At 34.9% G+C, this 14,239-nt stretch overlaps 1 protein-coding gene across 8 annotated transcripts in view; it reads left to right on the top strand.

The window, feature by feature from the left end:
- Window positions 1-14,239, top strand: part of RABGAP1L (RAB GTPase activating protein 1 like) — a 765,799-nt gene that overhangs the window by 81,112 nt on the left and 670,448 nt on the right. For all 8 annotated transcript variants that reach the window (XM_032317419.1, XM_032317418.1, XM_032317421.1 and 5 more), the window contains 3 exons: window positions 1,131-1,311; window positions 2,627-2,819; window positions 12,655-12,865. In XM_032317419.1, the coding sequence (XP_032173310.1) occupies window positions 1,174-1,311; window positions 2,627-2,819; window positions 12,655-12,865 (542 nt within the window). In that variant the 5' untranslated portion in view covers window positions 1,131-1,173. The remainder of the gene's footprint in view (window positions 1-1,130; window positions 1,312-2,626; window positions 2,820-12,654; window positions 12,866-14,239) is intronic.

Raw genomic sequence — 14,239 nt, 5'->3', positions numbered from 1 at the left:
GCAAAGAACACAGTAACCTAATTGGAATGAGAACAAGAACAATTCTGTGGGTAATTTTAAGGCGTGGGTTAGCAGACTTAGAGTCATGTGTTATTTAGCCCCAGTTTACTTGTCTTACCCCTCTATCATATTTCCCTTTTGGTCACTGAGCAAGTTGTTTAACATATGGTTCTTGTCTTTTACATTTCAGCTCAAATATTTCCCCGAGTCCTTTCCTACCGCCTTACTTAAAGTTGTCCGTATACTTTTTATAGCTATTCTTTGTCACAATAACCTGTTGTATCTTCTCCAAAGCCTTTAGAGTGATTTAGAATTGCCTTATTTGCTTACTTGCTTGTTTTCTTACTAGATATGAGCTCCAGCGGTGCAGGCACCTTGTCTGCCTTACTTACTCATATAGCCCCAGTGCTGAGTACTACGTCTGTTATGTAGTACACACGTTCAATTAAAATTAGTTGTGTGAATATTTGAACTTCTGGAAGTGATAGACAATGTTGAGTTTCTGTGGTGGCAGATTGATCCAAAAAACAGAATGGCCAATACTGTTTGCCACATGAATGTGACATGAGAGTCTTAGCCTTTTCTCCCCTTCTTGTGCTCATAAGTGACAGTGTGTCTGGAAAAGAAAAGATACATGGCTTAGGGTGTTGAATTCTTTAGTAATCAGTCGACTTTAGTGACACAAGGTATTTTAAGGTACAGTACTTGGTCTTAAGGAGATAAGTTTTTGGAAACATTTAGATTTAATTACAAAGTAATTTCAGTGAATATTTGTGTGTGAATTTGGTTTCCAGTGTCATACTTATTTCTTGTATTTATTAAAAACAAAAATAATATTTCTAGGAGAAACAGAGTCAAACAGTAGTAAATCTGTTTAGTTGTGATGTGGGAGGGTTTTTGTTGTTTTTCAGGGAACAATATGGTTCTTTTAGTCAAGAAACTCAGGGTGAAGAGAGTACATTTCCATTATGTGGCCTAGTCCAAGAAGGTAGCCTCTCTAGTTTTGAGATAATTATCTAGCCAGCAGAATTCTTCTTCACATGAACCACTTTTAAAGGCTGAGTATTGATCAGGGACTTATTAGTCCATGTTTTCATTAATAGTTTTTTTTTCTTTCTAAATCCCTGTAGTTTTGATCAGGTGGATGTGGAAAGAGAAGTTTGTAGAATTGAAATGGAGGTCAGAGCTGCATTACAGAAGGTTAGTGGGTCATCGGATTCTGTGGCCATGCTGAACAGTGAAGAATTTGTTTTGGTTCCTCAGCATGCAGATGATACTTCTACAAAAGAGGATGAAAAACCCGAACTGAAGGTATTTCTCTTTCTTTCTTTCTCTACAAATGATATTTTACATCTCTGTTTTTTTCTTAATGAGGTGAGACTGATCGTAAGAGGTGTGTAAAATACAAAGGTTTTTCTCAAATGCTGACCTTGAATAGCATCAGTATTTGATTTATGCAGAGGCTAATATTTGGTTTGTGTGTTTTTGAAGTTTTTTGCTTTTGGCTATGTTTTAATTCAGAATTTTAGAAAGAAGGAATGGAAAGGAAAATAGAAAAGGATAATTGGGGAATTAGACTTAAATTTACATAAGATTTAACCATTATCTGGATATTTTTGTGTTTCTTATTGCTGAGTTTTATAAGTTAATTATATGAAAGTTATGTTTTATTTTTACTTTAGAAACAATATTGTGGTTTTTGTGTTTTAAATCAGCTGGTAACATTCTAGTATGTGATTTCACAGTTGGTTTGTCTGAATATTTTTTTAAGCATATGTCTTATATTTTTAGCAGTTGAATTTTTATATAAACAAAAATGATCCTTTTTCATTTTTGTTGTCTTACTAACTCCAAGAAAAAGAATCAGACCCAGGTGTACATGCATGAGAATTGTATAACCACCATCTAGAAACAGGAATGGAGAAACTAGTTGGAAGTGCTACATGTTGTTTATGATTTTTATTTAGTACTATGGACTCAAAAATATATATCAATTTAATAAAATTGTATAAAAATTATATTATTAAATACCCATTTATGCTATGTTGAGAATATATAGCTTTATAAATACATTGAAACAATCAGTGGTTTTATTTAAATTTAAGTATATTTGTATTTAAATGACTTTAAATTTAAATATTTATATTTTAATATTAATGTGTTTATGACATTTATTAGGCCTTGCATCTCACCTGCTTTTAAGAGAAGAATAAGTCAACTTAAATGTGAGGAAATTAACAATATTCCTCTTGGCAGCAAGCAAGCAAACTTTGTAAAGAAATCATAAATATGTTTATGCTATGATAATGAGAAATATGACCTTTTAAATAAGAGAGTAGATACTTTATTTAAATTTACCTGTATTTATCTTTAAAACACATAAATTTAATGTTACCTGGTACTTAGAATGTGTTTGTATGGAAAAAAAGAAAAGGAAAGAAAAATCTTTGTAAATTAGATCTTAGATCAGATATAGTTAGGTACAACTGTATAAATTCTTTGTATTCAGTAACTTATATTTAAATTTAAAATTTAACTTGTTTTAATTTCTTCTGGAAATAAAATATTTTCATTAAGCCCCAGAACTATAATATGATTGAAACAGATTGTCTCGATTTGCCTATAGATAATTTCTAATGGTGATGAACAATTGGAAAAAGCCATGGAAGAGATTTTGAGAGATTCTGAGAAAGGGCAAAGCAGTCTTCTTGTTGATTGTCAAAGTTCCACTGAGATTTCAGAGCATTCATTTGGAGATATTTCAGCCAGCCAAACAAATAAGCCATCTCTCCAGTTAATTTTGGATCCATCAAATACAGGTACTGTATTGAACTCTTAAACACCTTAAGATAAATGGGATAAAGTGAACATGAAAATTTTAAGAAGAAAAATTTTAAAATCCTGTTAGTTTTGTTTACTAAGATCAGGTTTTTGGTTCTGGTCAAGAGTTCCCACTCTGTTTCCTTTTTTTTTTTTTTTTTTAAAGATTTCTTATTGGTTTTTTTGACAGAGAGAAAAATCACAAGTAGGCAGAAGTAGGCAGAGAGGCAGGCAGATAGAGAGGGAGAAGCAGGCCCCCTGCTGAGCAGAGAGCCCGATGTGGAGCTCAATCCTAGGACCCCAGGTTCATGACCTGAGCTGAAGGCAGAGGCTCAACCCACTGAGCCACCCAGGTGCCCCCCAACTTTGGTTCTTTTTTTTTTCCCTACATGTTAAATGCATGTCAGTGTTATTTGAGAACAGGGTCTATGTCTGGGTCTTTATTTTATTCCTAGTACTTGGTGCATAGTAGTCACTCAATGAATACTTACTGAACAATTGAATAAATTCTTGGGCGTTAGGAATGGTGTAATGGACATTGTCTTTCATATGATGTTCCTTTTTACTCAGTTTGACTATAGTTATTTCAAATTATCATTTGTGAAAATTCTAAGTAAAATAGCTTATATTCTGTCAACATGTTAAAAAATAAATACATCCATGATTGAGTAGGATTTACAGTGGAAATACCAGCTTATAATGCAAAGTGATTTTGGGAGCAAGAAGAGCCTAACCAAATCAAAGGTAACTCCTACTTCATATAGTTCAAACACTAGGGTTATTGTTTGATCTGGGCTCTGATAGTGTTTTTGTTTTTAAAGATTTTATTTATTTATTTGACAGACAGAGATCACAGGTAGGCAGAGAGGCAGGCAGAGAGAGACAGAGGGGAGAAGCAGGCTCCCTGCTGAGCAGAGTCTGATGTGGGGCTCGATCCCAGGACCCAGGGATCATGACCCGAGCTGAGGGCAGAGGCTTTAACCCACTGAGCCACCCAGGCGCCCCATTGTTTTTGTATTTAATATACTATTTAGCTTTTATCTTCTCCATGTCCCCTTTCCTCTAATTGGCTTCCTTTATGGTCATAAAGTAGTTAGCAGCAGAAACTGGTAAGTAGGGCCAGATAATTTATTTATGGCTGTGGCAGAGGAAGACTCTCTTCTTTATCTATTGAACCAAAGTTGTGAGTTTCACTCTTTTGAAGGATTTTCTAGTAGTCCGGGGAATCACCTGTAACTGATGGTTACATTCAAACCCTGAAATAAGTCACACTGACAGACAAGATGAGATTATCCTGATTGACTTAGGGCTTTGATGGCTCTAACTTATACTATACACAAAATTTATTCCTAGTGAATCAGATAGTTAAATGTGAAAAATAAACATCTAAGAAGAAAATATCAGAGACTGTTTTTGTGATTGCATAGGAAAAGCCACATCATTAAAAAAAGATAGTTTTATATATATATAATATATATTTAGATGTTTATATATATTTAAAAGATTTATGGTATATAAATATATATATTTAGAAGATTTTATTTGTTATTTTAGAGAGAGTGTGTGTGCACATGGGTGTGGTGGGGGAGGGTCGGGGAGAGAGAATCTCAAGCAGACTCCCTGCTGAGTGCACCGCCTTCCTTGGGTTGCTGTCCCAAAACCCTGAGATCATGACCTGAGTCGAAATCAAGAGTCAGATGCTCAACTGACTGAGCTACCCGGGTGCCTTGAAAGTTATATTTTAATACATAAACACTTAAATCTTCTGAATGAGAATGGTACCATAATAAATGAGGGTTTTTTTTTGCTTTGATCTACATTTTAATTAAATTATTAGACACCACATTTTTTTAAAAGATTTTATTTATTTATTTGACAGAGACCACAAGTAGGCAGAGAGGCAGGCAGAGATAGAGAGGGGGAAGCAGGCTCTCTGCTGAGCAAAGAACCCGATGCGGGGCTGGATCCCAGGACCCTGAGATCATGACCTGAGCTGAAGACAGAGGCTTAACCCACTGAGCCACCCAGCCGCCCACCCCATAAACAACACATTTTAACATTAAAAAGAAAATTGTACTTGTAGGGTTTCTTCCAAATGGACCATTAGTGTTAGGCAACAAAAACTTCAAGTTTTTATGTGAGTGTGTGTATGTGTGTTTTTTTTTTTTTTTTTTTTTTTTTTTACCCTGTCCCACTGATACATCCTCAGCCATTTTATACAATAAATAAAGACAGACTAGGAGAAGATATTTGTAATGTGTTGGGGTTCCTTAATAAAACTCTAGTTTGGTGACTCACTATAAATACTATAAATATTATTATATGATTATTATCGTATAATAATATAGTTATATTATAGGTATATTGGTATATATTACAGGTAGATAATGTAGGTATATTATCAGTATATAGTCATACAGCTAGAATTAAATTCAAGGGAACTTAAGCTAAACATGTATGTATATATATTTTACTTAAAAATATATATATTTTAATTAAAAATAGAAACAAACTTTAAATAGTATTAATTTTTATTCTTAAGGGAACATAAGAGATTATATTACTCATTGTTCTTTGCTTTATCTTTTGAATTTCCTAAATTTCAACTCTTCCAAAAAACCCTGTATCACATTTATGTAATTATATTTTGGTTAATAGATTAATTGAAAGGAGGAAATACCTTTATCTTCTAATGGAGCTCTGATGGGTTGTTGGAATTAGTTAATCTTTGCAGTGGGCTTATGATTTTAAGTTTATTTGATAGGGACCATGTATTATACTTTCTTGTGTTCTCAACACTCATTACACTAAATATATTTTAAAAATGTACTTTTTGGAGTGTCTGGGTGGCTCAGTGGGTTAAAGCCTCTGCCTTTGGCTTGGATCGTGATCTCAGGGTCCTGGGATCAAGCCCCACATCTGGCTCTCTGCTCAGTGGGGAACCTGCTTCCCTTCCTCTCTCTCTGCCTGCCTCTCTGCCTACTTGTGATCTCTGTCTGTCAAATAAGTAAATAAAATCTTTAAAAAAGGAAAGCTTTAAAAAATTGTATTTTTCACTGAAGATATTGGATAAGAAGAGATTTCCTTTGCTTTACAAGTTAGTTTTTAGTATTTTTTTCTAGTTATATATTTTTAGTTTTTATTTTCAATAGTATAATATTGGAATGTTCTTGTTCTTCTCAGAATTCCTGTTGAAATCCTAACTCTCAAGGTGATAATATTAGGTGGTAATATTAGGTAATATCACCTAATATTGTTATATTAGGTGATATCATTAGGTGATATCACCTAATATTGTTATATTAGGTGATATTATATTATTAGGTGATAATATTAGGTGATAATATTGGGGACTCTGGAGAGTGAATGTCATGAAGATGGAATGCTTGGGTTTGGGATTAGTGCCGTTGTAAAAGAGACCCCAGAAAACTAGCTTGTCCCTTTCACCTCTAAGGACACAGTGAAAAGATGTTGTCTGTGACCCAGAAGGTTGGCTCCCACTAGACACTGAATCTGCTGGTATCTCAAACTTGGCCTTTCCGGCATCCAGAACTGTGAGAAATAAGTGTCTGCTGTTCAGAAACCACCCAGTCTGTGGTATTTTGTTATAACAGCCTTAACAGACTAAGACAAGACATTTCAGCTGCCTTTTCCTAGTTGCAGTCAACACAGTTTTGCTTAACAGAATTATTGTGGTTGGTTTAAAATGACGCATAACTCCAGTGGCAAGGAACTGTCTGGAAATCATCTAGGTTTAAATGGGCTAGAGTGAACATTTAAGGTATGTTGTTTTTCATTGTAAAACTAGACAGATGAATGCTTTTGTTCAAACATGATGATAACTTTTTCCTTTTTGTCATTTGATTGTATATCCTGGCTATGTGGTTGCAGCTCTGATGGGGAATCTTTGCTAGTTTATTAAAATATACTTAAATACTGTTTGGATACAAAGATGAGTCTTCTTTTGTATACTCTTTGTCACTCTTTCTGCTGAGGAAAGGATGATGGAGTTAAAGAGTAGGGGACTGAATTTATATTTTCGTAGGAATGAATTCCTTACATTGGTGTGTGACTTTACAAGGTCTAGAACTGTTGTGTTGGTAGAAATATTTTGCTATTTGACTGCTTAACTCAGGATCTCAACTAGTTGTAATTGGATAGTTACCAACGAGTTTTGTCTACACGAAGGCTGCAGTTACAATATATTCAGTTGTGGGTGGGATAGGGTATAAGGTGGTGTTCAGGATGATGTGTGTTTCCCATGATAGGCAGCTGGAAGGATGATTAGCCTTAAAAATTTTTCATCTATTTAGTGATTAATTAAATTGATATATATTGTCTAGTCTTTTAGACACTGTTAATAAGTGCTGTGAATAAAAAGAGGATAGAACAGTTCCTTCCCTTGAAGAGCTGATACTCTGTGTAACTAAATACAGAATGAGAACTACACTGTTCTTTTAATTCATCCTATTGTAGACCTTTCGTAGAGGTTAAGACCTCGTATCTGAAGTTCAGAGCTGGATTTGAACCCAAGCTCTGTCTATGTGTCTATGACCTTGGACAGGTTCTTTAACTTCTCTAATGCTTAGTTTCCTCATCTGTAAAATAAAGATTAAATAGAATAAGCTATATAGAGGTGAAGGAGGATGAAATAAGATCATTCATTTTTAGGTATTTTGTAAAATGCCTGGCACAAAGAAAGTACCAAATGAAATACCATCTTTCTCCTCCTCATTGTCATCATCCTCATCCTCAATAGTATTGGAAATGTTGAATCTGAAAATAAAATCACATAAACTTTTAGGTCCAAGCCCAGTAATTACAATACATATCTGCTTAAAATGCATGTGGGGCAGGGTGTAGGCTCTTCATCTCTACTGAAGCACTTTGGTAGCTCCAGGAGATTTTTGTGGAGCAGTGTCCTTTTGAAAAGCATTTAGATAGTTCTTTTCTTTGAGCACTATAAATAGGTTATTCTGCTATCTTTTTGTTTTCATAGTTTCTGTTAAGAAATAGGCACTCCTTTGAACATTCATTTCCCCCCTGTTTATAACATGCTGGTTTTTCCTGTATACTCTTTATTATCTTTTCAGCAGCTTGATTATATGGTTTTTTTGTTTTTGTTTTTTTTTTGAGTTTATTTTTATCGGAGTTCACCGAGATTCTTGAATCTATAAATTTGTGTCTTTCACCACATATGGGAAGTTTTCCAGCCATTATGTCTTTAAAAAATATATATATATATATATATATATATATTTTTTTTTTTTTTTTTTTTTTTTTTCCCTGCTTTACTCACTTTCTCTTCTCTTCCTGGGACTCAGACAACAAAAATGTTAGGCATTTTCCTATTATTCCACCTTTCTGAGGCTCTCTTCAGTATTTGTTGTAATTTTTTCTCTCTGTTTTTCAGTTTAGGTAATTTTGTTGACCTATGGTCAAGTTCACTGACTCTTTATTCTTCATTCTTTTGAGTCCCTCTTCTGAATTTTAAATTTTAGATATTCCATTTTTCTGTTATTAAATTAACTTTGGTTCTTCTTACATTTTCTGTTTCCTCACCAAGGATTTCAATATTTTCATGCATTTCAGGTGTATTCACCTTTATATCATGGAGCATGGTTATAAAGGCAATTTTAAAGTCCTTGATAATTTCCACAACTGTATACTCTTCAGATTGGTTTATGTTGATTCTTCTTTCCCTTGGGAGTTGGTTACCTTTTACTGTTTGTTTGCTTGTTTGTTAATTGGATTATTTTCCAGAGTTTTTGAATCTTATGTTTTGAAATTCTTTTTCCATAAGATCCTCTGAAGAACATTGATTGTACTTTATTTTAGGGGGCAGTCTACCTGGTAATGTCCAGACTGCAAGTTTTATTTTCCTTTCTGGTTCCAAAGTCACTTCAGTTTCCAAAACCTTTGCTGTGCTTCTTTGGTTTGTTACACACATGGTGAGCCCGAACTTGTATTAGTTCATATACAAAATTAAGGATTTCCTTCTTCTCAACTCTCTTTGGGATTTCTCCCACACTCTCTGGGTTCCTGGGACCCATTTTTCTTCTTCTGTAGAAAGATTTCTCACTTAGAATTTTTGTTTTGTTGTGCTGTCTAGCAGTCTTGCATGCCTGGAGTCTACTCTAGGACAAAGTGGTAAGAGGAAAGAGAAAAAAATAGTGGAGGTCCATTTTTGAATCAAAGGAGTGAACCCATTTGCTCTGGTGTTTAGATTTTCAGACAGGTTTTTTTTCCTCTAAGTTTTAGATGTCTGTCTCCCCCCACCAACCTTTCCCACATTGCAGTATAGGTCTGTAACTGGGGCTGGCCTTGTGGAAGAAGTTGTATTAATTAATTCTCTGTTCTCTGGGAGAGAGAAAAGAGAGAGAGGAAACAGTATCAGAAACGAGTTGTAATTCCTCAGACACTCTGGTTTGCAGACACACCTTTTTCTGTTTTTTAATTTCTTTTATAGTTTTGTTCATTGCACAGTTCTGCACTGGGACTGCCCTTAGGTTAAATCTGGGAGATAAAAGAGGGTGGGGTGGGGGGGGTAAGAAGGAAACTCAACACTATACTGGTAGTTCTTCAGGTTTTGACTCCTCTCTTTAATCTTAATTATTGTTTCCTTTTTAAAAAAGAATTTTTATGTACTCTTTATATTCTGTTAAGTGTTTTTAATTAAGAGAGAGAAGCTGTAGCAGACTTAGTACTTCAACTTGACTTGTTCTGTCAGTTTTTGCTTTAGGTATTTTGAAGCCCTGGTGTTAGGGGGCATAACCACTTAAAATTACTATGTTTTTCTGATGAATTGACCCTTTATCTTTGTGAAATGTTACTTTTCCCCCTGTTAACTATTCCTTGTTTTGCAGTCTAATATTTGATATTAATATAACTACTCTAGTTTTCTTATAATTAGTGTTTGCATGGTATGTCTACTATTTTTTAAAAATTTATTTTTAGTCTACTGTGTCCTTAAATTGTAGATAAATTGTAGATAGCCTATAGTTGAGTTTTTCTTTTTTTATCCAGTCTGATGAGCTTTTAATTGACTGGGGCTCAGCAAATTACTTCCCATAGGCCAAACCCTACCCATTACTTGTTTTCAGTATGACTTGCAAGGTAAGAATTGCTTTTATATCTTTAAAGGGCTGAAAACAAGTCAAAAGAGAATAATATTATGTGACACATGAAAGTTATATGAAATTCAAATTGAAAGTGTCCATTTTAAGTTTTGAATTTTGTTAAAAAAATTGTGGAAGGCCATTTCTTTTTATATAATACCTGTATAATATCCAAATTTTTTCTTGGCCCACAAAGCCTGAAATACTTATTAATATGGCCCTTTATAGAAAAAGCTGGTGATCCTTGTCTTTGACCATTTATATTTAATGTAATTTTGTGCATGTTTGGATATGAGTATTCCTACTTTCTTGCTGTTTGTTTTCCCTTTGTCCCTTTGTTTTTGTGTCATTTCCCCCTTTTCCTGCCTTCCTTTGAATTGAATATTTTTTAATACTATATTTTATTCCCACTACTGGTATATTAACTGTGTAATTGTATACAACTGTATTCAAATTTTATAATTTGTTTTATTATTTTAGTGCTTGAGGTTTACGACTTAAGTCTTTAACAGGTCTATGTTTTAATGATATACCACTTCATGTATACTGTGAGGATCTTCTTTTTCTTTTCCTGCAGACCTTATGCTTTTGTTGTCATTCATTTTACTTATACACATTACAAATTCTACAAAATACTAATTTTCACTTTAAAAAATCTGTTATGTTTTAAAGAAATGAAAAAGCAAGGAAAAATTCTTCCCCTCATATTTATAACTTCTGGTGCTCTTCAGTTTTCCTCCAGTATCACAAGGAACTTCTTTTTTTTTTTTTAATTTTTTTTTTTAAGATTTTATTTATTTATCAGAGAGAGAGGCGGGAGAGAGCGAGCACAGGCAGACAGAATGGCAGGCAGAGGCAGAGGGAGAAGCAGGCTCCCTGCTGAGCAAGGAGCCCGATGTGGGACTCGATCCCAGGACGCTGGGATCATGACCTGAGCCGAAGGCAGCTGCTTAACCAACTGAGCCACCCAGGCGTCCCTCACAAGGAACTTCTTTAACATTCTTCTTTTCTTTTGCAATTTAGAATCTGCTGTTATAGGAGGGAGCATTTGATTTCACATCTTGCATTTTTTAGGTCTAAAATTTCTTTTGGTCCTTTGTCTTTCATTTTTTTCTCCTTGTTTTGTTAGATATTTTTAAATCCTCAATCATAATTATGATATTTATTTTGTCATCTGTCTTTTTTGGGATCAGTTTCTGTGCTGTTTCTCTATTTGGAGTTTAGAGAGTTACTCAGAAAGCCACTTTTTTTTTTTTTTTTTGCTAAAACTCTGACTACATATAAATTAGACCACTTGAACTGCTTTATCTTCCATGCTCATCAGTTACTGAAACATGATTTAATCATAGGATCTTGCAGATAACTGTTGTGTGCTTGCTAATTTAACAAAAAATACATATAATAAGTCTAGACATGTTAGCTAATGAATGTTAGCATTCAGCCTTAACATGTATTTCTGTTCTTTCTTTATCCCTTTTGAAATCCAGCACATTGAACTGATTCAAAAGGGGAAAAAACACGTTTCAGTGATTAAAGAACATGGTAGATGAAGTAATTGATTTTGAATGGGTTTAGTTTCTCAACAGAAGAAAAGTAGGTGGTGATGTTCCATGCTATAGTATAATGTTTGGGAGCTGGGAATGGCTTTTGTGAATTATTTATTAATATGCTATCAAGTGGGATCTTGGTAATGAGGATTTGGGCCTGGTACAAAGATCTAGTTCTGGTAGACAGGTGTGTTTGGGTATGGGTAATGGGAAGAGGTGGAGACTAACTCAATGTGGGTTTCAGGTGAGGATGGAGAGAGAGGCAAAGGGAGAATTTGATAGTATGTGATACATGCAGATAGATACTGTTTAGCCACAGTTGGGCCTTTGCTGCATGCTGTGCTTAGGATTTTCTAAAGTGAACAGTTTGTTTTAGAAACTCATTAATGGGGAAAGGAGAATTAGAGGAAGCAATGATAGGATCAATCATAGGAAGCAATCATAGGATGCACTGGAATACTTACATAGTTCATAGAGGTCAGCAAGCCAGGAAGGAGGCAAAGAGGGAGCTTGCTTTTGTTGTTACTGGTATGAGATGTAACATCTTAATGTTGTTTACTTTTTCTTGTGAAGTTAGGATCCTTAATAAATTTGGTGCTATGCAGGATCTCTACATCCAAGACAGACTTGTAACTTATTTTAGTTTTATTTAATCCTCATTATTTTTAGGCTACTTAACCCTGCCTTAATTTTTTTTATTTTATTTTAAAAGATTTTATTTATTTGAGAAAAAGAGAGAGACAGAGAGAGCATGAGAGGCAGAGGAGAGAATGAGAAGCAGACTCCCTGTAGAGCAGGGAGCCTGATGTGGACCTCGATCCCAGGATCCTGGGATCATGACCTGGGCTGAAGGCAGATCCTTAACCGATTGAGCCACCCAGATACCCCCACCCTGCCTTTAGTGTACTTTTTTCTCCTTATTGTTCTATATCATTTGAACTCTTTTTTTTAAATAAAAAACTTAGTTTTTTTTCCTTTTCTTCTAAAGAAGTTATAGCTAAGTAAGATAATACTTTGAGAGGCTTTGAAAGTACAAAATTCCAGAACTCTGAATTAAGATGTAGCATAAACATCAAAAGAGGTGAAAACACAGACCTAAATTTTGTTTGCAGTTTTTCATTTGCATTTTCCATTAACTTTTGAGTGAGTGTGTGTGTGTTTTTCTTCAGAAATTTCTACACCCAGACCATCTTCTCCAAGTGGATTACCTGAAGAAGATAGTGTTTTATTTAACAAACTGACCTACTTAGGATGTATGAAGGTTTCTTCCCCACGTAATGAAGTGGAGGCTTTACGAGCAATGGCAACTATGAAATCTTCCAGTCAGCACCCCTTTCCTGTTACTCTGTATGTGCCAAATGTTCCAGAAGGTTCTGTGAGGTAAGCTCCAATCTTTTTTTATTTCCCCTAGACATGTATGAAATTTATTGCATGGTGGTGATGATGTTACATCATAAATCAGGACTAGGACTTACCATGAGTTCACTTTTACTCTGTAGACATGAAAAGTAAACATTTTTAGGCTTAGACCATGTTGCTTATTTATGAGAGGTGTTTACAAAATTTTGCTTAGAATATTATAAATGGAAATAGAAATTTAAACATACCTATTCAGAAGGAATATAAAAACCTGCCTTCCCCTTGTCCTATAACCGTGGTTCAAGAACTAGAGTGAGGGGCACCTGGGTGGCTCAGTCCATTAAGCATCTGCCTTTGGCTCGGGTCATGATCCCCAGGATCCTGGTATCGAGCCTTACGTGGGCCTTCCTTCTCAGTGCAGAGCCTCTTTTCCCTCCCCTTCTGCTTGCCACTCTGCCTGCTTGTGTGTTCTCTCTCTTTTCAAATAAATGAATATAATCTTTAAGAAAAAAAAAAAAGGAACTGGAGTGAGCCATAGACTTTATACTTTTAACATCAGATTGGGAAGAAGCAAAATGGCTTTTTCTCTTATGCTTAATTAGGAATAATATTTACTGTCATCTGAAGCTTGAGTTTCTTTAAATCAGATCATGTTCTTCTACATTCAGTGGCCTTTAGTCACACTTGTGATTATATTAAAAAATTCTTACGATGTCTGGTCACTGAGAAACTGCTTCCTTGACCTGATCTTTTACCCTTCTCCTCTCTCCGTACCTGTCTTCTCTCTCTCTTAACTTTATTCACTCACTACCTTCCAGTCATAGTAGCTTCTTTGTACTTTCTCAAACATCATGATTCCTACCTCAGGACCTTTGCATATTCTCTTGCCTTAGCTTAAAATAATCTTCCTTTGTTTCCCAGTAGCTTTTTTTTTTTTTTTTTTTTTTTTAAAGATTTTATTTATTTATTTGACAGAGAGAAATCACAAGTAGATGGAGAGGCAGGCAGAGAGAGAGAGAGGAGGAAGCAGGCTCCCTGCCAAGCAGAGAGCCCGATGCGGGACTCGATCCCAGGACCCTGAGATCATGACCTGAGCCGAAGGCAGCGGCTTAACCCACTGAGCCACCCAGGCGCCCTCCCAGTAGCTTTTTAACTTCTTTACATTTCACCTCAAACATTTTATCAAAAGAAGCCTTCTTTGATCAGGTCATGTAACTGTTCCTTTTTTCCCATTATTGGGCCTTTTTTTCCTTCATAGCACTTTCTTTGATTTCGTATTGTATGTTTATTTGCTTATTGGTTTATTGTCTAACTTCCTCACTAGAATATAAGCTCCACAAGAGCAGATTATTTCTTTGTCTGTGCTGTATCTTCAGTGTTGAGAGTAGTATCTGG

The sequence above is a fragment of the Mustela erminea genome, chromosome 17, assembly GCF_009829155.1.
Source record: "Mustela erminea isolate mMusErm1 chromosome 17, mMusErm1.Pri, whole genome shotgun sequence".
In the NCBI taxonomy this organism is placed as follows: domain Eukaryota; kingdom Metazoa; phylum Chordata; class Mammalia; order Carnivora; family Mustelidae; genus Mustela; species Mustela erminea.
This window is presented reverse-complemented; position numbering and strand designations above follow the sequence as displayed.